Below are 26,733 nucleotides of genomic sequence, written 5' to 3' on the forward strand. Positions count from 1 at the left end.
CTGCTTGTAAATTTTGAAGCTTAATCCTTTGTCAGTTGCTTCACTTGCAAATGTTTTCTCCCATACTGAGGGTTGTCTTTTCATCTTGTTTATGGTTTCCTTTGCTGTGCAAAAGCTTTTAAGTTTCATTAGGTCCCATTTGTTTATTTTTGTTTTTATTTCCATTTCTCTAGGAGGTGGGTCAAAAAGGACCTTGCTGAGATTTATGTCATAGAGTGTTGGGCTTATGTTTTCCTCTAAGAGTTTTAGAGTGTCTGGCCTTACATTTAGGTCTTGAATCCATTTTGAGTTTTTTTTTCTTTTTTCTTTTGTCGTACACGGGCCTTTCACTGTTGTGGCCTCTCCCGTTGCGGAGCACAGGCTCCGGACGCACAGGGTCAGCAGCCATGGCTCACGGGTCCAGCCGCTCCGTGGCATGTGGGATCTTCCCAGACCGGGGCACGAACCTGTGTCCCCTGCATTGGCAGGCAGACTCTTAACCACTGCGCCACCAGGGAAGCCCTTGAGTTTATTTTTGTATATGGTGTTAGGTAGTGTTCAAATTTCATTCTTTTACATGTAGCTGTCCAGTTTTCCCAGCACCACTTATTGAAGAGGCTGTCTTTTCTCCATTGTATTTTCTTGCCTCCTTTATCAAAGATAAGGTGACCATATGTGCGTGGGTTTATCTCTGGGCTTTCTATGTTGTTCCATTGATCTATATTTCTGTTTTTGTGCCAGTACCATACTGTGTTAATTACTGTAGCTTTGTAGTAGTCTGAAGTCCAGGAGCCTGATTCCTCCAGCTCTGTTTTTCTTTCTCAAGGTTGCTTTGGCTATTCAGGATTTTTTGTGTTTCCATACAAATTGTGAAATTTTTTGTTCTAGTTTTGTGAAAAATGCCATTGGTAGTTTGATAGGGATTTCACTGAATCTGTAGATTGCTTTGGGTAGTAGAGTCATTTTCACAAAGTTGATTCTTCCAATCCAAGAACATGGTATATCTCTCCATCTGTTTGGATCATCTTTAATTTCTTTCATCAGTGTCTTATAGTTTTCTGCATACAGGTTTTTTGTCTCCTTAGGTAGGTTTATTCCTAGGTGTTTTATTCTTTTTGTTGCAATGGTAAATGGGAGTGTTTCCTGAATTACTCTTTCAGATTTCTCATCATTAGTGTATAGGAATGCAAGAGATTTCTGTGCATTAATTTTGTACCCTGCTACTTTACCAAATTCGTTGATTAGCTCTAGTAGTTTTCTGGTAGCATCTTTAGGTTTCTCTGTGTATAGTATCTTGTCATCTGCAAACAGTGACAGCTTTACTTCTTCTTTTCCAATTTGGATTCCTTTTCTTTCTTTTTCTTCTCTGATTGCTGTGGCTAAAACTTCCAAAACTATCTTGAATAATAGTGGTGAGAGTGGACAACCTTGTCATGTTCCTGATCTTAGTGGAAATGGTTTCAGTTTTTCACCATTGAGAACGATGTTGGCTGTGGTTTTGTCATATATGGCCTTTATTATGTTGAGGTAAGTTCCCTCTGTGCCTACTTTCTGGATGGTTTTTATCATAAATGGGTGTTGAATTTTGTCAAAAGCTTTTTCTGCATCGATTGAGATGATCATATGGTTTTTCTCCTTCAATTTTTTAATATGGTGTATCACATTGATTGATTTGTGTATATTGAAGAATCCTTGCATCCCTGGGATAAATCCCACTTGATCATGGTGTATGATCCTTTTAATGTGCTGTTGGATTCTGTTTGGTAGTATTCTGTTGAGGATATTTGCATCTATATTCATCAGTGATATTGGCCTGTAGTTTTATTTCTTTGTGACATCCTTGTCTGGTTTTGGTATCAGTGTGATAGTGGACTCATAGAATGAGTTTGGGAGTGTTCCTACCTCTGCTGTATTTTGGAAGCGTCTGAGAAGGATAGGTGTTAGCTCTTCTCTAAATATTTGATAGAATTTGCCTGTGAAGCCATCTGGTCCTGGACTTTTGTTTGTTGGAAGATTTTTTTTTTTTTTTTTTTTTTTTTTGCGGTACGCCGGCCTCTCACTGTTGTGGCCTCTCCCGTTGCAGAGCACAGGCTCCGGACGTGCAGGCTCAGCGGCCATGGCTCATGGGCCCAGCCGCTCTGCGGGCATGTGGGATCTTCCCGGACCGGGGCACAAACCCGCGTCCTCTGCATCGGCAGGCGGACTCTCAACCACTGCGCCACCACGGAAGCCCCTGTTGGAAGATTTTTAATCACAGTCTCAAATTCAGTACTTGTGATTGGTCTGTTTATATTTTTTATTTCTTCTTGGTTCAGTCTTAGAAGGTTGTGCTTTTCTAAGAATTTGTGCATTTCTTCCAGCTTGTCCTTTTTATTGGCATATAGTTGCTTGTAGTAATCTCTCATGATCCTTTGTATTTCTGCAGAGTCAGTTGTTACTCCTATTTCATTTCTAATTCTATTGATTTGAGTCTTCTCCCGTTTTTTCTTGATGAGTCTGGCTAATGGTTTATCAATTTTTTTTTACCTTCTCAAAGAACCAGCTTTTAGTTTTATTGATCTTTCCTATTGTTTCCTTCATTTCTTTTGCATTTATTTCTGATCTGATCTTTATGATTTCTTTCCTTCTGCTAACTTTGGGGGGATTTTTTTTGTTCTCCTTTCTCTAATTGCTTTAGGTGTAAGGTTATGTTGTTTATTTGAGATGTTTCTTGTTTCTTGAGGTGGGAATATATTGCTATAAACTCCCCTCTTAGAACTCTGCTTTTGCTGCATCCCATAGGTTTGGGGTTGCCATGTTTTCATTGTAATTTGTTTCTAGGTATTTTATTATTTCCTCTTTGATTTCTTCAGTGATCTCTTATTTATTAAGTAGCATATTGTTTAGCCTCCATGTATTTGTATTTTTTACAGATTATCTCCTATAATTGATATGTAGTCTCATAGTGTTGTGGTTGGAAAGATACTTGATACGATTTCAATTTTCTTAAATTTACCAGCACTTGATTTGTGACCCAAGATATGATCTATCCTGGAGAATGTTCCATGAACACTTGAGAAGAAAGTGTATTCTGTTGTTTTTGGATGGAATGTTCTATAAATATCAATTAAGTCCATCTTGTTTAATGTAGCATTTAAAGCTTGTGTTTCCTTATTTATTTTCAGTTTGGATGATCTGTCCATTGGTGAAAGTGGGGTGTTAAAGTCCCCTACTATGAATGTGTTACTATCAATTTCCCCTTTTATGGCTGTTAGCATTTGCCTTATGTATTGAGGTGCTCCTATTTTGGGTGCATATATATTTACAATTGTTATATCTTCTTCATGGATTGATCCCTTGATCATTATGTAGTGTCCTTCTTTGTCTCTTGTAGTAGTCTTTATTTTAAAGTCTATTTTGTCTGATATGAGAATTGCTACTCCAGCTTTCTTTTGATTTCCATTTGTATGGAATATCTTTTTCCATCCCCTCACTTTCAGTCTGTATGTGTCCCTAGGTCTGAAGTAGGTCTCTTGTAGACAGCACATATATGAGTCTTGTTTTTGTAACCATTCAGCCAGTCTGTGTCTTTTGGTGGGACATTTAATCCATTTACATTTAAGGTAATTATCAATATGTATGTTCCTATTACCATTTTCTTAATTGTTTTGGGTTTGTTATTGTAGGTCTTTTCCTTCTCTTGTTTCCTGCCTAGAGAAGTTCCTTTAGCATTTGTTGTAAAGCTGGTTTGATGGTGCTGAATTCTCTTAGCTTTTGCTTGTCTGTAAAGGTTTTAATTTCTCCATCAAATCTGAATGAGATCCTTGCTGGGTAGAGTAATCTTGGGTGTAGGTTTTTCCCTTTCAGCACCTTAAGTGTGTCCTGCCACTCCCGTCTGGCTTGCAGAGTTTCTGCTGAAAAATCAGCTGTTAACCTTATGGGGATTCCCTTGTGTGTTATTTGTTGTTTTTCCCTTGCTGGTTTTAATATTTTTTCTTTGTATTTAATTTTTGATAGTTTGATTAATATGTGTCTTGGTGTGTTTCTCCTTGGATTTATCTTGTATGGGACTCTCTGCTCTTCCTTGACTTGATTGACTATTTCCTTTCACATATTTTCTCAGTCCCTTTGTTTTTCTCCTCTTCTTCTGGGACCTCTATAATTCGACTGTTGGTGCGTTTAATGTTGTCCCAGAGGTCTCTGAGACTGTCCTCAATTGTTTTCATTCTTTATTCTGCTCTGCGGTAGTTATTTCCACTATTTTATCTTCCAGGGCACTTATCCATTCTACTGCCTCAGTTATTCTGCTATTGATTCTTCTAGAGAAGTTTTAATATTATTTATTGTGTTGTCCATCATTGCTTGTTTGCTCTTTAGTTCTTCTAGGTCCTTGTTAAACATTTCTTGTATTTTCTCCATTCTATTTCCCAGATTTTGGATCATCTTTATTATCATTACTCTGAATTCTTTTTCAGGTAGACTGCCTATTTCCTCTTCATTTGTTTGGTCTGGTGAGTTTTTACCTTGCTCCTTCATCTGCTGTGTGTTTCTTTGTCTTCTCATTTTGCTTCACTTACTGTGTTTGGTGTCTCGTTTTCACAGGTTGCAGGTTCATAGTTCCCATTGTTTTTGGTGTCTGCCCCCAGTGGCTAAGGTTGGTTCAGTGTGTTGTGTAGGCTTCCTGGTGGAGGCCACTAGTGCCTGTGTTCTGGTGGGTGAGGCTGGATCTTGTCTTTCTCGTGGGCAGGACCACATCCTGTGGTGTGTTTTGTGGTGTCTGTGACCTTATTAAGATTTTAGGTAGCCTCTCTGCTAATGGGTAGGGTTGTGTTCCTGTCTTGCTAGTTGTTTGGCATAGGGTATCCAGCACTGTAGCTTGCTGGTCATTGAGTGGAGCTGGGTCTTTGCGTTGAGATGGAGATCTCTGGGAGAGTTTTTGCCGTTTCATATTACATGGAGCCAGGAGATGTCTGGTAGACCAATATCCTGGACTCAGATCTCCCACCTCAGAGGCACAGGCCTGACACCCAGCCAGAGCACCAAGACCCTGTCAGCCACATGGCTCAGAAGAAAAGGGAGAAAAAAAGAAAGAAGAGAGCAGCCAAACCAAAAAATAAATCCATCAATGATAACAAGTGCTAAAAACTATACTGAAAAAAAAAAAAAAAGAAAAAAGAAAAAAAAAAACAGACAGAACCCTAGGACAAATGGTTAAAGCAAAGCTATACAGACAAAATCACACAAAGAAGCATACGCATACACACTCACAAAAAGAGAAAAAGGAAAAAATATATATATATTAAAAAAAAAGGAGGAAGAGAGCAACCAAATCAATAAACAAATCTACCAATGATAATAAACTCTAAATACTAAACTAAGATAAACATAAAGCCAGGGATAAATTAGATGCAGAAAGCAAACCCCAAGTCTACAGTTACTCCTAAAGTCTACCACCTTAGTTTTGGGATGATTCGTTGTCTATTCAGGTATTCCACAGATGCAGGGTACATCAAGTTGATTGTGGAGGTTTAATCCGCTCCTCCTGAGGCTGCTGGGAGAGATTTCCCTTTCTCTTTGTTCGCACAGCTCCTGGGGTTCAGCTTTGGATTTGGCCCCGCCTCTGCGTGTAGGTCACCTGAGGGCATCTGTTCTTCGCTCAGACAGGATGGGGTTAAAGTAGCAGCTGTTTCGGGGGCTCTGGCTCACTTAGGCCTGGGGGGAGGGAGAGGGCAGGGTAAGGAATGCGGGCTGAGCCTGTGATGTTGCAACAGCCTGAGGCACACCGTGTGTTCTTCCGGGGGAGTTGTCCCTGGATCACGGGACCCTGGCAGTGGCGGGCTGCACAGACTCCCGGGAGGGGAGGTGTGGTTAGTGACCTGTGCTTGCACACAGGCTTCTTGGTGGCAACAGCAGCAGCCTTAGCGTTTCATGCTCGTCTCTGGGGTCCACACTGATAGCTGCGGCTCGCACCCGTCTCTGGACCTCCTTTAGGCGGTGCTCTGTATCCCCTCTCCTCGCGCACCGCACAATGGTCTCTTGCCTCTTTGGCAGCTCCAGACCTTTTCCTGGACTCCCTCTCTGCTAGCTGTGGCGCACTCGCCCCCTTCCAGTTGTGTTCACGCAGCCAACCCCAGTCCTCTCCCTGGGATCTGACCTCCGAAGCCCGAGCCTCAGCTCCCAGCCCCCATCTGTCCTGGCGGGTGAGCAGACAAGCCTCTCGGGCTGGTGATTGCTGGTCAGCACCAATCCTCTGTGCGGGAATCTATCCTCTTTGTCCTCCGCACCCCTGTTACTGCTCTCCTCTGTGGCTCTGAAGCTTCCCCGCTCCACCACCCGCAGTCTCCCCCCGTGAAGGGGCTTCTAGTGTGTGGAAACCTTTCCTCCTTCACGGCTCCCTCCCACTGGTGCAGGTCCTGTCCCTATTCTTTAGTCTCTGTTTATTCTTTTTTCTTTTGCCCTACCCAGGTACGTGGGGAGTTTCTTGCCTTTTGGGAGTTCTGAGGTCTTCTGCCAGCTTTCAGTAGGTGTTCTGTAGGAGTTGTTCCACACGTAGATGTATTTCTAATGTATCTGTGGGGAGGAAAGCGTTTTCTGTGTCTTACTCCTCCTCCACCTTGAAGGTCTCCTTTTATTTTAGCTTTTGAAATAAACATTTATGTTAGATTTTTTTGTTTTCATAGGTGTATATACTAGTTTCAAATAGTTTTTAGATCCTCAATAAAACATATCTTTTAGGAACTTTTACTTTTAGCACTTTGCTAGCCAAGTCCTTTAAAAATAATAAAAAGTTATAACATTTCTTTTACAATATTTTAAAATATAGAATTTTGTTTAACATTGACTGGGTGTAATGCCAATGAATTCAAACTAGTGATGTTTATTAAAATTAAGGAAATTGCCTGATAACATCTATCTTACTACAACAACTCAGCTCTCATGGTGGCAAGCCCCAATTCCAATAAATTCCTTATGAACCGGGAAACACCTCCTTAGGACTTAGCTTTCTTAACCTACAAAATGAGGGTGGTGGAGGAATTCTGACATGAGTTGCTCTTGTCAGATGATCCTTCTACATATAACAATGATAAACTGTAAGTTTATCCTTAGAATGACCAAAAGTAAGCAGATTCTGGAGGACAGTTGGCTGTTTGTAAGAAGGGAGATACTCAGATCCCTGTTTTCACAGTTTCTAGCCTAAGAACTGGCCTCAGTCTGCTCCCTGCAGGTTGGCTAAAATTCTGCTGCAAAACGCCGGGTATTTTGGCTTGAAGAATGAGAGGTATGAGTTTGGGATAAGTATAGTTGCTGGAAAGTAAGTGGAAGATCCAAGGTAGGAGGGATCCAGAGAAGGGAATCCTAAAATCTTTTTAATAAATCTTCTGCTGATGCCTGAACCATGCCTGCTCAGGACAAACTTTAAGCAACCAAGCCCAAAAGATATAGTCCAATTAAGTCAATTGCATGCTAAACCAAACCAACCAAACATACAAAAAAACTAACTTTCTTTGGGAAAGTATTACAGACTCCAAGATGTCTGGAAAATAACACTTACAATGTTAAGGATACAACCTAAAATTACTTAATAAATCAAGAAATATGGGAATGTGACTCATTTTTGAGACAAAAGACAATCAACAAAGATCAACCCGGGGATGCCCCAGATGTTGAAGCTAGCAGACAAAGATTTAAAGCAGTTACTATAAAACAGCAGTCTCCAACCTTTTTGGCACAAGGGACCGGTTTCATGGAAGACAGTTTTTCCTCAGGGGGGTGGGGGTGGATGGTTCCGGGATGATTCAAGCACATTACATTTATTGTGCACTTTATTTCTGTTATTATTACACTGTAATATATAATGAAATAATTATACAACTCACTATAATGCAGAATCAATGGGAGCCCTCAGCTTGTTTTTCTGCAACTAGATGGTCCCATCTGGGGGTGATGGGAGACAGTGACACCCGAAGTGTGTTGCTTATATCCAGTCTACTCTGTAATCTTGTTTTGGTGGCTGTTACTGCAGAAAACCCTGCTTCACAAAGACAGGATGTTGGAAATGGAAGCAGGCTTTTCAGTGCTTTTGTGGCAGTCTCAGGATATTCCGTCTTGACTTTAATCCAGAACATCTGGAGATTTGAAGTTGTCTCAAACATACTTTTAAGGCCACCATCATTTGCAATCTCAAGCAGTTGATCCTCTTCTAGCACAGACAAAGTCGATTCACCTGGCTTATTTACAAATGGGTTGTGGATCCATTCCTTCCCATTTCGGGGGTCTTTGTAGTTGGGAAGTAATGCTCAAACTCTTTTGAAAGCTGAGATAGGTGATCATGCACCAGCTGGGAGAAAGAAGGCCCTGGTTGAGTTCCTTTCAAAATCTCTGCTAATGTTTGAAACATGTCAAAAATCCCAGTGTTCACTCGTCACCCGCATAATTTCAGTTTGGCTTTGAATGGAGCCACTTTATCTGCAGACTTGAACACAGTTGTTGTTCTCCCTTGAAGTGACAGATTGAGTTCGTTCAGCAGGTTGAATATGTCACACAAATAAGCAAGTTTTGCAACCCATTCAGTATCACTGAAATGTGTTGCCAGTGGTGACTGTTTTTCTAAAAGAAATCTCTGGAGTGGCTCTTATAACTCACATACTCTGGCCAGTGATCTACCTTTAGAAAGCCACCTCACTTCTGTGTATAAGAGAAGACGTGTGTGCTCTGCGTCCATCTCCTCACAGAGCTGCGCGAACAGATGTGAGTTAAGGGCATGTAGTTTAATGTGGTTGATAATTTTAATCACCTCCTGCAAAATGTTGTTAAGTTCAGGTGACATTTTTCAGCTGGCCAGCATTTCTCTATGGATGACACAGTGCATAGACTCATGTTCAGAAGCAACCTCTTTGATCCAAGTAGTGAAACCAGAAAACCGTCCAGTCATGGCAGCCGCTCCGTCCGTGCATATACCAACACAAAATGACCAATTCAGTTTTCCTGATATGTAATCATTCAAAGACTTGAATAGTTCTGCAGCTGTGGTGTTGCTTGGCAACAAAAGTGCACATAACATATCCTCCTGCACAGCCTCCTGAAAAATATATCACACAGATACAAGCATTGTTGCCTTGTTGTCAACGTTGGTAGACTCGTCAACCTGGACTGCATACCACGGTGACTCATTAATCCTCTCTAACAATTGTGCCTCAGTATCCTCTGCTATTTCATCAATTCGTCTAGTTATGGTGCTAGCTGAAAGAGGAACATGTGCCACCTTTTGAACTGCAGCCTCTCCTAAAAGTTGTCCTTAGCAGCAGGCAGGATCAACTCTTCACCAGTAGTGAAGGGCTTCTTAGCTTTAGCAATGCAGTTAGCCACTAAGAATGATGCTCTCAGGGCAGACACATTTGATGAAGTGGTGGCCTTCAATAATTGCTTCTGTTCTTTGTGTGCACGTTTTTTTCTTTTGAAAAACTCCAAGGGCTTGTCTTTTAATGCAGGGTGCTTGGTCTCCATGTGGCAAAGCAGTTTTGAAGGTTTCATGTCTTCGTTGGATAGCTGGTTGCCACATATTATACAAAGCAGGCTTGGAGAATGTGAATCACCTGTTGCAATGAACCCATAATTTAAGTAGGACTCTTGGTATTTTCTTTTAAATGCAGCTTTCTTTTTGTTGGCAGTCTTAGAGTCTTCTATCTCATCACTGGGTCTTTCCCCCTTTTCAAAGAAGCTCTCCAGAGATGTTTGTTTTTTTACTCATTTTGGGTAGGGTTAACTTATGGGCTTACCAAAACTGTGAGTGAGACAAGTGCACAGTGTGGGGAAAGAGGCACAGATGGAAGTGATAAATAAAATAATGGGCGGGCCCTGCATGGACTAAAATAAGTGTCAGATTCTGACTTAAAGACTGCCTCCAGCTGTAGCTTAATTGTCATTTGCCACTCACTGATAGGGTTTTGATATGAGTCTGCAAGCAATTGATTTATTATGGTCTCTCTGCAGTCAAACCTCTCTGCTAATGATAATGTGTATTTGCAGCCACTCCCCAGCACTAGCTAGCCTCACCACCTCAGTTCCACTTCAGATCATCAGGCATTAGATTCTCATAAGGATTGTGCTACCTAGATCTCTCACATGCACAGTTCACAGTAGGATCACACTCCTATGAGAATCTAATGCAGCTGCTGATCTGACAGGAGGTGGAGCTCAAGTGGTAATGCGAGTGATGGGGAGCGGCTATAAATACAGATGAAGCTTCGCTCACTCACCCACCGCTCACCTCCTGCTGTGCAACCCGGTTCCTAACAGGCCATGGACCAGTAGCGGTCCATGGCCTGGGGGTTGGGGACCCCTGCTATAAAACATATTCAAGGATGTAAAAGAAAATATGTGCATTATGAATGAAATATAGGATATTTAACAGGGAAAGAGAAACTATAAAAAAGATACAAATGGAAATTCCAGAACTAAAAAATGTACTATCTGAAATAAAAACTTACCAGATGTATTTAACAGCAGAATGCAAACGAAGAAAGAGTCAGCAAAGCTGAAGATATATTAATAGAAATTATTGGGACTTCCCTGGCAGTCCAGTGGTTAGGACTCCACGCTTCCAATGCAGGGGGCAAGAGTTCGATCCCTGGTCGGAGAACTAAGATCCCGTATGCTGCACAGTGAGGCCAAAAAAAGGAAAAATTAATTAATTAATAGAAATTATCTAACCTGAAGAACACAGAGAAAAAATATTGAAGTAAAAATGAACAAGCCTCAGGGACCATATTGAAAGCTCTAAGAATGTGTAACTAGAGTCCCAGAAGGAGATGAGAGAAAGGAATAATGGGCAGAAATAATATCTAAGGAAAACATGGCTGAATATTTTCCAAATTTGGTGAAAGATGTAACTGTACATTTTCAAGAAGCTTAACAAACCTTAAATGAGATAAAAACAAAGAAAACCACACTGTTGTATAATAAAGAATTTGGCTGGTCTTTGTCCCTAGTTCCTGGGAAATAACTCTAAATCTCTGGAATTTCTTGGAGTGATAGAAATGTCTTTGTTACTCATGGTGAGCCTCTAGACCCACACCTGAGTTTATGCTAATGAGATGAGTCAAAATGGGGGCTAGCCACACCAGAAAGACCAACCAGGTAATTACAGGGTTGGGGCTTTTTAGTCCTGTGATATGAGCCCAGCCTCTGAAGAGGGCAGAATTGGCTGGAGATTGAGTTCAAGCACATGGCCAATGATTCAATCAACAAAGTCTATGTAATGAAACTCCAGTAAAAACTCTGGGCACTGAGGTGAGAGAGCCTGATTGGTATTTATACCTTAATGTGCCTGGAAGTTGAGGCATTCTGAGGACACAAAAGCTTTGTGTGTGGGACCCCCAGACCTCACTCTATGGGTCTTTTCACTTAGCTGCTCCTGATTTACATTCTTTATAATAAAACTATAATTATAAATGTAGTACTTTCCTGAGTTCTGTGAGTCATTCTAGTGAATTATAATACTTCAGGGAATACTTGGAACCCCTGAATTTGTAGCCAGTTGATCAGAAGAATGGTGACCTGAGAACTCTGGAATTTACATCTGGCTTCTGAAGTGAGGGTAGAATTATGCTCCTAACTTCTGAAATTTGACCTAATTCTAGCTGGTTAACATCAGAATTGCATTGCACACACCTAGGCACATTATCATCAAATTTGAGAAAACTAAAGGTGTTTTGAAAGCTGTTGGAGAAAAATGACAATTTGCATACGAGGGAACTATGATTTGCATTATTGACGACCAGAACACAGTGGAACAACATCTTCAAAGTGCTGGAGGGGAAGGGAGAACAAGCCCACATCAAATCAGAATTCTACATCCAGTGAAAATGATCTTCCAAGAATGAAATGCATTTTCAGAAAAAGAAAGCTAAAAGGATATATTGACAGTGGGCATGTACTATAAGAAATACTAAGGGGCTTCCCTGGTGGCACAGTGGTTGAGAGTCCGCCTGCTGATGCAGGGGACATGGGTTCATGCCCCAGTCTGGGAAGATCCCACATGCCACGGAGCGGCTGGGCCCGTGAGCCATGGCCGCTGAGCCTGCGCATCCGGAGCCTGTGCTCCGCAATGGGAGAGGCCACAACAGTGAGAGGCCCGCGTACCGCAAAAAAAAAAAAAAAGAAAAAAATACTAAGGAAGTTCTACACACTAAAGAGAAATAAAAACAGATGAAAATTCAGATCTTGACTGTGGGGGGAATGAGAGCACTGGAAATTATAACATTGTATCATAGAGTTTTAATGTATGTAGATGTTATACATTTGACAACTTTAGCAAAAACAGGCAAGGGTGAGTAAATGAACTCCTACCTTGCAAGATTTCTGTATTTGACGTGAATTGATTCAATATTAACCCTAAGTAGGCTGTTAAAAGTATATATATTGTGATCCTTAAAGCAACCACTAAAAAATAATGCAAAGAGGTAAAGTAAGGATTCTGGAATACATAATGTTTATACATATGCTATGTTTCAGCTAAACTAAAGGTAAACAAACCTAAGCTAAACTTTTTATTTCTTGTTCTTCTTAAATGATGACAACAAACTATTTCTGTTAATGGTCTTTTTTGTCAGGGGTAAGGATTATATGATATTTTTTCGACTTCTCTCTTGAACACTTTTTCTCCTGTCTCAGAGTCACTATTTTGTGCTTCTTTGTCTCCTGTGTTCCTGAAAAATATAATGTCTACTTTCCCTTCAATTACTCAGCAGTCAACTAGTGCTTGTTTTCTCTGCAGGGTACTTGTTTGTTTCAACTTCATTTCCTGCCCTCTTTCTCCCCAAGGTCATTGAATCACACTTTGATAAATACATTGTTATTAAGGATTACTAGAGGCAATTGCAATCATAGATTTTTTAAATTAATGTCTTTCATTATAATGAGTCAGAAAGTCAGTGAATTGAAAAATTATTCTTTTTGTGGGTATTCAGCATTAGTCAATATGTCCTTGCTGTCTGTGGAGTGCTCTTCTGAATTCTCTGAGGGTGTGATTATGGCAGTATTTCCTGGAGAAACAAGCTGTATAAAGAAGAAATGGGATAAATAGATAGCTAGTGGGAAGCAGCCGCATAGCACAGGGAAATCAGCTCTGTGCTTTGTGACCACCTAGAGGGGTGGGTTAGGGAGGGTGGGAGGGAGATACAAGAGGGAGGAGATAAGGGGTTATATGTATACTTATAGCTGATTCACTTTGTTATACAGCAGAAACTAACACACCATTGTAAAGCAATTATACTCCAATAAAGATGTTAAAAAATAAAAAAAAAAAAGAAAAGAAATGGGATAAACAAAAGTGTGACAGAACTTCAGCTAAGTGATTGGAAGGTAGGAAGAATGGGGGCAAATGAATAGGCCACTGGCCTGACTAACCCAGGAAGTCTTCACAGGGAGCACTAGAGTTCTGAAAGACTTGGGTTTGCCTTGTGTAAAGCTGACAAAACTCCCTAAGTGGAGGGAATATCATGGATATGAAGTAGAAATCAGCTAAAGATATTTATTGAGTGCTGATTGTGTCATATGCCAGTCACTAGAAGAACAGGAAGTAAAGATAGTATTATTATAAACTAGTAGGGAAGATTACATGTTCCCATAGAAAGAAAAAAAAAGACAACCAATGTAGTGATAGATGCCAAATATTGTAGTGAAAATGAATACCTAATTGCAGAAGAAAGGCTGAATTAAATGGAAGGGACTTAGAAGTGGGATCAGTGCCTAAATTGACAGAGAGAAAAGGAGAGATATGATATAATTCAGAGATGAAATCTGGGGACAATGGGAATATGCTGGGAATAGAAGGATCATGATAGGGTGGTGATGAATATGTTGCTGCTGGTGAAGATGATTTTATTTATTTATTTTTAAAAATACTTATTGGTCATCCATTTTATACACATCAGTGTATACATGTCAATCCCAATCTCCCAAATCATCACACCACCACCCACAGCCCCGCCACTTTCCCCCCTTGGTGTCCAGACGTTTGTTCTCTACATCTGTGTCTCAATTTCTGCCCTGCAAACCGGTTCATCTGTACCATTTTTCTAGGTTCCACATATATACATTAAGATACGATACTTGTTTTTCTCTTTCTGACTTACTTCACTCTGTATGACAGTCTCTAGATCCATCCACATCTCTACAAATGACCCAATTTTGTTCCTTTTTATGGCTGCGTAATATTCCATTGTCTATATGTACCACATTTCTTTATTCATTCGTCTGTTGATGGGCATTTAGGTTGCTTCCATAACCTGACTATTGGAAATAATGCTGCAATGAACATTAGGGTGCATGTGTCTTTTTGAATAATGATTTTCTCTGGGTATGTTCCCAGTAGTGGCATTGCTGGGTCATATGGTAATTCTATTTTTAATTTTTTAAGGAACCTCCATACTGTTCTCCATAGTGGCTGTATCAATTTACATTCCCACCAACAGTGCAGGAGGGTTACCTTTTCACCACACCCTCTCCAGCATTTGTTGTTTATAGATTTTCTGATGATGCCCATTCTAACTGGTGTGAGGTGATACCTCATTGTAGTTTTGATTTGCATTTCTCTAATAATTAGTGATGTTGAGCAGCTTTTCATGTTCCTCTTGGCCATCTGTATGTCTTCTTTGGAGAAATGTCTATTTAGGTCTTCCGCCCATTTTTGGATTGGGTTGTTTGTTTTTTTTACTATTGAGCTGTATGAGCTGTTTATATATTTTGGAGACTAATCTTTTCTTCATTGATTCATTTGCAAATATTTTCTCCCACTCTGAGGGTTGTCTTTTTGTCTTGTTTATGGTTTCCTTTGCTGTGCAAAAGCTTTGAAGTTTCATTAGGTCCCATTTTTTAATTTTTGTTTTTATTTCCATTACTCTAGGAGGTGGATCAAAAAAATCTTGCTGTGATTTATGTCAAAGAGTGTTCTTCCTATGTTTTCCCCTAAGGGTTTTATAGTGTCCGGTCTTACATTTAGGTCTCAAATCCATTTTCAGTTTATTTTTGTGTATGGTGTTAGGGAGTGTTGTAATTTCATTCTTTTACATGTAGCTGTCCAGTTTTCCCAGCACCACTTATTGAAGAGACTGTCTTTTCTGCATTTTATATCCTTGCCTCCTTTGTCATAGATTAGTTGACCATAGGGGCGTGGGTTTATCTCTGAGCTTTCTATCTTTTTCCATTGATCTATGTGTCTGTTTTTGTGCCAGTACCATATTGTCTTGATTACTGTAGCTTTGTAGTACAGTCTGAAGTCAGGGACTCTGATTCCTCCAGCTCCGTTGTTTTCTTTCAAGACTGCTTTGGCTATTCGGGGTCTTTTGTGTCTTCATATAAATTTTAAGATTTTTTGTTCTGGTTCTGTAAAAAATGCCACTGGTAATTTGATAGGGATTGCATTGAATCTGTAGATTACTTTGGGGAGTATAGTCATTTTCACAATATTGATTCTTCCAATCCAAGAACATGGTATATCTCTCCATCTGTTTGTATCCTCTTTAATTTCTTTCATCATTGTCTTATAGTTTTCTGTATACAGGTCTTTTGTCTCCCTAGGTAGGTTTATTTCTAGGTTTTTTATTCTTTTTGTTGCAATGGTAAATGGGAGTATTTCTCTTTCAGATTTTTCATCATTAGTATATAGGAATGCAAGAGATTTCTGTGAATTAATTTTGTGTCCTGCAACTTTACCAAATACATTGATTAGCTCTAGTAGTTTTCTGGTGGCATCTTTAGTATTCTCTATGTATAGTATCATGTCATCTACAAACAGTGACAGTTTTACTTCTTTTCCAATTTGGATTCCTTTTCTTTCTTTTTCTTCTCTGTTTGCTGTGGTTAGGACTTCCAAAACTATGTTGAATAATAGTGGTGAGAGTGGACATCCTTGTCTTGTTCCTGATCTTAGAGGAAAAGCTTTCAGTTTTTCACCACTGAGAATGATGTTTGCTGTGGGTTTGTTGTATATGGCCTTTATTGTGTTGAGGTAGGTTCCCTCTATGCCCACTTTCTGGAGTTTTTTTTATCATAAATCGGTGTTGAATATTGTCAAAAGCTTTTTCTGCATCTATTGAGATGATCATATGGTTTCTATTCTTCAATTTGTTAATATGGTGTATCACATTGATTGATTTGCGTATATTGAAGAATCCTTGCATCCCTGGGATAAATCCCACTTGATCATGGTGTATGATCCTTTTAATGCGTTGTTCGATTCTGTTTGTTAGTATTTTGTTGAGGAGTTTTGCATCTATATTCATCAGTGATATTGGTCTGTAATTTCTTTTTTTGTAGTATCTTTGTCTGGTTTTGGTATCAGGGTGATGGTGGCCTCATAGAATGAGTTTGGGAGTGTTCCTTCCTCTGCAATTTTTTGTAAGAGTTTGAGAAAGATGGGTGTTAGCTATTCTCTAAATGTTTGATAGACTTCACCTGTGAAGCCATCTGGTCCTGGACTTCTAATCTAATCCTGGATTTCTAATCTCATAGCATTGTGGTCAGAAAAGATGCTTGATATAATTTCAATTTTCTTAAATTTACTGAGGCTTGATTGGTGACCCAAGATGTGGTTTATCCTCTAGAATGTTCCATGCACACTTGAGAAGAAAGTGTAATCTGCTATTTTAGGATGGGATGTCCTATAAATATCAATTAAATCTATCTGGTCTATTGTGTCATTTAAAGCTTCTGTTTCCTTATGAATTTTCTGTGTGGATGATCTGTCGATTGGTGTATGTTAGGTGTTAAAGTCCCCCACTATTATTGTGTTACTGTCGATTTCCTCTTTTATAGCTGTTAGCAGTTGCCTTATGTATTGAGGTGCTCCTATGTTGGGTGAATATATATTTATAATTGTTTTATCTTCTTCTTGGATTGATCCCTTGATCATTATGTAGTAATCTTCCTTGTGTCTTGTAACATTCTTTATTTTAAAGTCTATTTTATCTTATATGAGTATCACTACTCCAACTTTCTTTTGATTTCCATTTACATGGAATATCTTTTTCCATCCTCTCACTTTCAGTCTGTATGTGTCCCTAGGTCTGAAGTGGGTCTCTTGTAGACAGCATATATATGGGTCTTGTTTTTGTATCCATTCAGCAAGCCTTTCCATTTTGGTTGAAACATTTAATCCATTCACGTTTTAGGTAACTATTGAGATGTATGTTCCATATTGTTCCTATTACCATTTTCTTAATTGGTTTGGGTTTGTTTTTGTAGGTCCTTTTCTTCTCTTGTGTTTCCCTCTTAGAAAAGTGCCTTTAGCATTTGTTGTAGAGCTGGTTTGGTGGTGCTGAATTCTCTTATCTTTTGCTTGTCTGTAAGGCTTTTGACTTCTCCATCGAATCTGAATGAGATCCTTGCTCCGTAGAGTAATCTTGATTGTAGGTTCTTTCCTTTCATCACTTTAAGTATATCATTGCCACTCCCTTGTGGCTTGTACAGTTTCTGCTGAGAAATCAGCTGTTAACCTTATGGGAGTTCCCTTGTATGTTATTTGTCGTTTTTCCCTTGTTGCTTTCAATAATTTTTCTGTGTCTTTAATTTTTGCCAATTTGATTACTATGTGTCTCCGCATGTTTCTCCTTTGGTTTATCCTGTATGGGACTGTCTGTACTCCCTGGACTTGGGTGTCTGTTTCCTTTCCCATGTTAGGGAAGTTTTCGACTATAATCTCTTCAAATATTTTCTCAGGTCCTTTCTCTCTCTCTTCTCCTTCTGGGACCCCTATAATGTGAATGTTGTTGTGTTTCATGTTGTCCCAGAGGTCTCTTAGGCTGTCTTCATTTCTTTTCATTCTTTTTTCTTTGTTCTGTTCTGCAGCAGTGAATTCCACCATTCTGTCTTCCAGGTCCCTTATCTGTTCTTCTACTTCAGTTATTTTGCTATTGATTCCTTCTAGTATAGTTTTCATTTCAGTTATTGTATTGTTCATCTCTGTTTGTGTGTTCTTTAATTCTTCTAGGTCTTTGTTATACATTTCTTGCATCTTTTCGATCTTTGTCTGCATTCTTTTTCCAAGGTCCTGGATCATCTTCACTATCATTATTCTGAATTCTTTTTCTAGAAGGTTGCCTATCTCCACTTCATTTAGTTGTTTTTCTGGGGTTTTATCTTGTACTTTCATCTGGTACATAGCCCTCTGCCTTTTCATCTTGTCTATCTATCTGTGAATGTGGTTTTTGTTCCACAGGCTGCAGGATTGTAGTTCTTGCTTCTGCTGTCTGCCCTCTGGTGGATGAGGCTATCTAAGAGGCTTGTGCAAGTTTCCTGATGGAAGGGACTGGTGGTGGGTAGAGCTGGCTTTTGCTCTGGTGGGCAGAGCTCAGTAAAACTTTAATCTGCTTGACTGCTGATGGGTGGGCTGGGTTCCCTCCCGGTTGGTTGTTTGTCCTAAGGCGATCCAACACTGGAGCCTATGCAGGCTCTTTGTGGGACTAATGGCAGACTCTGGGAGAGGTCATGCCAAGGAGTACTTCCCAGAATTTCTGCTGCCAGTGTCCTTGTCCTCACAGTGAGCCACAGCCTCCCCCCGCCTCTGCAGGAGATTCTCCAACACTAGCAGGTAGGTCTGGTTCAGTCTCCGCTGGGTTCACTGCTCCTTCCCCTGGGTCCCGATGCACACACTACTTTGTGTGTGCCCTCCCAAGAGTAGAGTCTCTGTTTCCCCCAGTCCTGTCAAAGTCCTGCAATCAAATCCCAGTAACCTTCAAAGTCTGTTTCTCTCGGAATTCCTCCTCCCATTTCCGGACCCCCAGGTTTCAAAGCTTGACGTGGGGCTCAGAACCTTCACTCCAGTGGGTGGATTTCTGTGGTATAAGTGTTCTCCAGTTTGTGAGTCACCCACACAGCAGTTATGGGATTTGATTTTATTGTGATTGCACCCCTCGTACTGTCTCATTGTGGCCTCTCCTTTGTCTTTGGATGTGGGGTGTCTTTTCTGGTGAATTCCAGTGTCTTCCTGTCAATGATTGTTCAACAGTTAGTTGTGATTCTGGTGTTCTCGCAAGAGGGAGTGAGAGCATGTCCTTCTACTCCACCATCTTCGAAGATGATTTTAATAAAAATGGTACATAGCGTGGAAAACATAGTTCTTATTACTTAGGGATTCTTTTAGATATAATGATAATTAGATGGATTAGTTAACTTGACCTTAACCACCTGTTAAATCAAAGCTTCCACATGAATTTATCATGGCTATTTTTAAAGGTACTATGTACTTTTGAGTTTCACCACTACACCTTCTTTTTGCCAAATGAAAAATATTATTTCAAGACCAATTCTCCAAGTGTTTGACCTATAGCAGTCTTCTGATTCTTCAGCTGTATCTTCGGTCTTAGTCCATTCAGGATAACATAACAAAATACCAGAGACTGTGTAGCTTATAAACAAGAGAAATTTATTTTTCACTGTTCTAAAGTCTAGAAGTCCAAGATCAGGGTGCCTGCATGGCTGGGTTTTAGTGAAGGCCCTTTTCTGGATTGCAGACTACCTACTTCTTGCTGTGTCCTCACCTGGTAAAAGGGTCTGGGGATCCCTCTGGAACCTCCTTTATAAAGCACTGATCGCATTCAGGAGGGTTCCACCTGCATGACTTAAACACTTCCCACAGGCTCTACCTCCTAATACCATCACCTTTGGGGATTAGAATTTCAACATATAAATTTTTTGGAGGACACAAACATTCAGACCATAGCATCCTCCCTTTAGTTCTGTGACATCATACCACCCTGGAGCTTGTATAGGCTGATTGTTCTATCTCTTCTTCCTTCACTGATTCTATCTGAAGTTCATGGACCCCTAAATTTGGACATAGTCTTCCATCTTCATCTCAACTTTCTTTTATCAATGTATACTCTCATAGCAAAAGTAATTTTCTATTAAAACAGAGACCTTTCAACTTAAATTTCTAGCTAAATTTTAGATACTTCAGAAGATCCAGAATCAAATCTAATGCAACACATCCTGAATCAAATTTATCCTCCCCACTAATCTTCCTTTCCATTTTTCATATTGTCACTGTCACCCCCATAAGGATGCATGCCAAAAATGTTAGTTCTCTTTTCTTTCCATCTCATATCAATATGACCAGTCACCAAGCTTTGTCTTTATGTATTTGAAATATGTCTTGTCACTATCCTAGAAGTTTTGACATGCATTATTTGACAGTAGAAAAGAATATACCTAACACATATTTGTTGGCAACTGTAATCATAAAGACTAGTAAATTTACCATCCATAGAAGCTCTCTGTGCGTTCTTCTACATCTCATTCCCTCAAACGTAACCACTCTCCTGAATTTTGTGTTAATCACTTCCTTACCATTAAAATTACATTATCATATATATGTATTTATAGAGAACATGTGGTTTCATTTTGCTTGTCTTTGAAATTTATAAAGATGGTATCTTCTGCAATTTGCTTTTTTCATCTATAATGCATATAGCTGCAGTCTATTCATTTTCACTGCCGAATTACATCCCATTTTGTGAATGTACCATGGTTAATTTATCTATTCTCCTGTTAACCATTAGGTCATTATGATTGTTTCCATGTTTCTGGCTTTTATGAAGAGTGCTACTATGAACATTCCATTATAGTGTATGTCTCTTGGTGCCCATGTACAAGAGTTTCTTCAAGATCTTTCCTGGGAGTAAAAAGATTTATTGTAGATTGTGTGCTTGTTCGGACTCACAAGATAGTGCCAATTTGTGCTCTAGACTAATTGAAGTAATTTACACTCTTCCTAGCACTGTGTAAGAAGAGTCCCTGTTGTTTCATGTGATGGTTAAGTATATATGTCACCTTGACTGGGCCATGGAGTGCCCAGATATTTGGTTAAATAGTATTTCTGGGTATGTCTGTGATGGTACTTTTGGATGAGATTAACATTTGAATTAGCAGACTGAACGAAGATGGCCCTCCCTTGCTCTCTCTGCCTGACTGTTGATCTGGGACGTTGGTCTTCTCTTTAACTTGGACTATGATTTACATCATTGGCTCTCCTGGTTCTCAGGCCTTTGGACTTAGACTGGAACTACACCACCAGATTTCCTGGGTCACGAGCTTGCAGACAGCTGATCATGGGACTTCCCAGCCTCCATAATCATGTGAGCTAATTCCTTATACTAAATCAGTCTCTCTCTCTCTGTCTGTCTCTCTCTCTCTCTCTCTGTCATCTCTCTGTTTATTTAGCCCATGTTTCTCTAGATAACCCTGACTAATACCCTTCATATGCTCACCAACACTTGATTTTGCTAGACTTCTTAATTTTTGACGACCTGATGGGTGTGAGTTCATATCTTATTATGGTCTTTCACTATTTGAACTTCCTTGCTTGCAATGAAGTTATGAATATACTTATTCAATCATTCATTATTTATGTTTCCTTATTTATGAAATGGCCCTCTAAGCCTTTTGCCTAGTTTTCTGTTGTGGTATTTGTCTTTTTCTTGTTGATTCCTTGGAAGATTCCTATATCTTAGATCCTAATTCTAATCCATTTGTGGTTATATGTGCTGTAAAAGTCTTCTCCCAGATTATACTTTATCTTTTATCTTTATTTATGGTGTCTTGTGATTAACAGATTTAATTTTAATGTAGTCAAATGTATTAATTTTTCTTTTATGCTTAGCACTACTTGTATTTTGTATAATGCTTGCCAACCTCAAGATCAGAAAGATATTCTGAATTTCTTCTTAAAGTTACAATGCTTTGCTTTTCACATTGAAATTCTTAATCTACTTGGGATTGATTTTTGCGATTGTATGAGGTAGGAATCTACTTTTTTTTGGCCACACTGCAGGACTTTCAGGATCATCGTTCCCCAACCAGGGATCGAATCTGAGCCCTTCGCAGTGAAAGCAGAGTCCTAACCACTGGACCTCCAGGGGGTTCCCAGGAATCCACTTTTTTTTTTTTTTCTCTGTATGGATAACCAATCGTCTTAGCCTCAGTTAGTGAAAAAGACACTGTTGCCTTACAGATCTGCAATGCTGGTTCTGTCACATATAAGTCTATAAATGTATACATCTGTTTTTAGGCTCTCTAATCTACTCAGTGGGTTAATTTCTCTTTTCCTGAGCCAATGACATCCTGTTTAATCACCAGTGAGTCCCCTTTCCTTATTGTTGTTCTTTAGGAAAAGCTTAGCTATTTTGGATCTTTTCTCTACCATATACCTTTTAGAATAACTTTTCATTAACCCTGATATGATTTTGGTTGAAAATTTGTGTATTATTTTGGGAAGATAGATATCTTTAGACCACATATTAGCATTCTTTTTGTTGAAATTTTTTTAATGCCTTTCAAGAAAAAAATTCTCCATAAAGGATTTAATGTTCTCGTTGCATTTATTTCTAGATATCTTATATTTTTTTCTTATTATAAATAACATCTCTTTTCTAATTTATATTGTTTGTTTCTCAGGTATAGAGATGCAGTGGATATTTTAGATTGAGCTTATATTCAGACACCTTACAAAACCTTACAAAACTCTTGTAAAATAGTTTGTGGATATAATTTATTTACAAAAACAAACACATACATAGCATTCTTACTATGTGTAGGCACTATTCCATACACTTCACAAATATTTATTTAATTATCTCAACATCCCTATGAAACAGGTTTATTTATTATTTATTTATTTATTTTGCGGTACGCGGGCCTCTCGCTGTTGTGGCCTCTCCCATTGCGGAGCACAGGCTCCGGACGCGCAGGCTCAGTGGCCATGGCTCACGGACCTAGCCGCTCCGCGGTATGTGGGATCTTCCCAGACTAGGGCATGAACCTGTGTCCCCTGCATTGGCAGGCGGACTCTCAACCACTGTGCACCAGGGAAGCCCCAGGTTTATTTTTTAATCCCCATTTTACCGATAAGGAAACTAAGTCACAAAGAGATTAAGTAACTGCCCAAAGTCAAAAATTTTCATTTGAACCTGGAAGGTGGGATTTAAATCCAGGCAGTTGATCTCTAAGCTCCATGCTAAACCAATAGCTTTGCTGCCTCCCCACTAGACTGAAAAGTTCTGTTTCTTCCTTTCTAATCCTTATCTTCCCTCCTTTTTTTTTTTAACCTTTCTTTGAGGGTATTGTTTTGAATGTTAACAAAGATAATCCTTGTCTTGTTATTAATTTAAAAGAGAATACTTTTATTTATTTATTTATTTTTAACATCTTTATTGGAGTATAATTGCTTTTACAATGGTGTGTTAGTTTCTGCTTTACAACAAAGTGAATCAGTTATACATATACATATGTCCCCATATCTCTTCCCTCTTGCATCTCCCTCCCTCCCACCCTCCCTATCCCACCACTCCAGGTGGTCACAAAGCACAGAGCTGATCTCCCTGTGCTATGTGGCTGCTTCCCACTAGCTCTCTATTTTACGTTTGGTAGTGTATATATGTCCATGCCACTCTCTCACTTTGTCACAGCTTACCCTTCCGCCTCCCCATATCCTCAAGTCCATTCTTTGGTAGGTCTGTGTCTTTATTCCCGTCTTGCCCCTAGGTTCTTCAGCACCTTTTTTTTTTTTTTTAGATTCCATATATATGTGTTAACATACGGTATTTGTTTTTCTCTTTCTGACTTACTTCACTCTGTATGACAGTCTCTAGGTCCATCCACCTAGCTACAAATAACTCAGTTTCATTTCTTTTTATGGCCGAGTAGTATTCCATTGTATATATGTGCCACATCTTCTTTATCCATTCATCTGTTGATGAACACTTAGGTTGCTTCCATGTCCTGGCTATTCTAAATAGAGCTGCAATGAACATTTTGGTACCTGACTCTAAAAGAGAATACTTTTAATGATTTACCATAGAAAGATGCTTGCTGTAGGGTTTTGGTGGATAACGTTTGAGAGGTTAAGGAAATTCACTTCTATTCTTAGTTTACTAAGAGGTTTTTTATTGTTTTTTATCTTGAATGGCTGTTGCATTTAATCAAGTGGTTTCTCTCTTCAGTTTGTTTTTGTGGTGAATCCACTAATTGATTTTCATATGTTGATCTTTGCATCCCTGGGATAATCCCAGCTTGATACGGATGTGTATTTTCCTAAATCCTGCTGAATTTGGTTTGATAATATTTTGTTTAGGATCTTTCATCTATCATCATTAGTGAGATACTCTTGTGACTTTACTCTTTTTCACACTGTCCTTGTTCCTGAGTCTCGGGACTGGGGAGGTGGGCAAGGTGAGGGCGGGGCCTTGAGAGCGGCCACACACTCTGCCCCCTCACTCAGTCTCTAGAAGGGGAGCGTGGTTCGGGCTGCAGGGCTGACTTCGAGCCCCCAGCGGCTGCAGCAGATTCCGCAGCGCAGCTCCCGGGGAGCTGAGCCGCTTGGCTCCGGAGCGCGGTGCGGCCGAGACGGTTCCCTAGGTCGAGTTCAGGGCGTCCGGGGTGCGCTGGCGGCAGGTCGCAGAGCACCGCTTCCACCTGTCACCAGCCTGTAGTGGTGGGTTCGGCTGGTCAGGGGGTGGGAGTCTCAGAGACCTCTTGTCCCTTCCAGTCAAGAGCCGCCCTCATCCCTCGAGGGAGCGCAGCGCACGCACGACATCGCACCCGGACGCTCGCCTCAGCCGCCTAAGAGAGGTACAATTCCCCGCGGGCTCCCTGTCTGCGTCCAGGTGACCCGACCCGGCAGGAGAGCACTGATCCGGAGGGTAACCTGAAATTCTTGAGGAATAAAATTCTCTGGTCCCACTCAGTCCTTTGTATTATAAACTGGCCACTGTCAGCTCTGTTTGGGAAACCTGCACAATTTTCCACAACGTGAAACGACCCGACTAACCTAAGTTTAAATTTGTTTCGTTGAGTTTGTCTCTTTAACCTAACTTCTTTTTTCGGGGGGGGCGGTGGTTAGGGGGGAGTGGAGGACAGTGGTTTACGGGGAAGAAGGTGAGTACTGTCTTCCGGATCTGTCCTCGCCGCTCCACTCCTCCGACCTGGCTGTCAAGGTTGTGTCAGGGACATTTCCAATGCCAGCCTGGAATGGTAGGGCCATTCAAAGCGAATTTAGACCTTGACTTCACCTATAGGCTTCAGGCCGATTTACTGAGCAATCAGTTTTCAGGGAAACTTGTGCAAAGAATCGTGAGAAAATACCTAGATTTTGCTGAATGTTATTGGTGCTGCACCATGTCATATTGGCTTATATCACTTTTCTTGTCTTCGTGCTCCTTTGTGTATGTATGTTAATCTTCTCTAACCAGCTCCTGAACAACCTGAGAAAAGTCAGGGATCCACCAGATATCAGTGCATAACAAATATTTTTTCAATGAATAAATTTCATCAGTAACTTTGAAACCTAAAATGGTGCTTGAGCATCCAACACTTGATAGATTGGAAAGCGTCAATTTAAAGAAAACCACACACACCATTTTTTATGGTTACCTGTAGAAAGGGCTGCATTTTGATCTTCTTGGTTGAAATGTATTGTGGTAGGAGTCTTGGATAGAGAGACAGGAGACCTGAGAACTTGCTGAATCATATCACTGAGAATTTTTCTAATCTGTAAAAGCAGAAGGTTGGAACACATGCGTTTTAGAGTTTCTTTCAGCTCCAAAGGTCTTTGATGAAATGAATGTATCACAACTTCATAAACATGTGTTGGATTTCAGTGGCTCCTGAAGACTGTTTATCAGAATGTTGGTAAAGCTGTTGTTATATCCTTTCGAAGGAAAGTCTGAGAGTCAGCAACTTAGAGGAAAACCAATAAATACCTAGTAGGCAAATTTGACTTGATCAAAACCAAATACATAAGTATTTATAATTTTTTAGGTTTGATAAAAACCAAATACATAAGTAGTTATAACTTTTTAGGTTTAAACAGATCATCAAGTAATTGAATAATTTTAAGTTAAAAATATATCTTCATTTTTTTTTTCTGTATAGAATATGAATTTTGCCACAAGAAGATGGTTCTACCTACCTCTGGGCTGCATGATGCTGATGAATCTGATTAACGCAGATTTTGAATTTCAAAAGGGGGTGCTTGCCAGCAACAGCCCAGGGATCATGGAAGACATTGATCTCCAGTGCTGGAATGCTTGCTCCTTGACACTGATAGATCTCAAGGAAATCAAGATAGAGCACACTGTGGATTCTTTCTGGAATTTCATGTTGTTCCTGCAAAAATCCCAGCAGCCTAGACATTATAATGTCTTCTTAAGCATAGCTCAGGATTTCTGGGACATGTATGTAGACTGCTTGCTTTCAAGATCCCATGGAATGGGCAGAAGACAGGTGATGCCTCCCAAGTATAATTTTCCACAGAAGATAACAGGAGGTAATTTAAATGTGTACTTAAGAGAATAGCAGTTTAGTTTTCTTAAAAATTCAATATTTAATCTTTCTGATTTTTAAAGTTTATCTAATAAGCTAACAAATTTGCCATATTCTTTCCTAATATGATCAGCTTTGATTTTCATTTTTACTGATTTTATATTATTTAGAAACCAGAGGAGGTCTGATGTGCAAATACTAGATTCTAAATCATCTTGGAATGATATATTTTTGTAGATCATTAGATTATCATCTTATTTTTTCCCCATGAGTAGTTCATAAGAAAGCCATTTAGCCATGTAATTATTCATATTACATTTGTTGAAAAAAATTTTAAACATCCACATGTATTTAGGCTTTTGAAATTAATTGTTTCAATAGGGTTGTTTAAAGGGAGGGAATCTTAAGAGTTCATATTAGAACAAATGTTAACAATTTTTCTTCTCTAACCTTATAGGA

At 39.7% G+C, this 26,733-nt stretch overlaps 1 protein-coding gene across 1 annotated transcript in view; it reads left to right on the forward strand.

Annotated features, from left to right (window-relative positions):
* Nucleotides 1-26,307, forward strand: part of FAM237B (family with sequence similarity 237 member B) — a 45,527-nt gene extending 19,220 nt beyond the window's left edge. The window contains exon 2 of the mRNA XM_060020578.1: nucleotides 25,885-26,307. Coding sequence (XP_059876561.1) covers nucleotides 25,888-26,307 — 420 coding nt within the window. The 5' untranslated portion in view covers nucleotides 25,885-25,887. The remainder of the gene's footprint in view (nucleotides 1-25,884) is intronic.
* The last annotated feature ends 426 nt before the right edge of the window (nucleotides 26,308-26,733 follow it).

This window comes from Delphinus delphis, chromosome 9 (assembly GCF_949987515.2).
Source record: "Delphinus delphis chromosome 9, mDelDel1.2, whole genome shotgun sequence".
In the NCBI taxonomy this organism is placed as follows: Eukaryota; Metazoa; Chordata; class Mammalia; order Artiodactyla; family Delphinidae; genus Delphinus; species Delphinus delphis.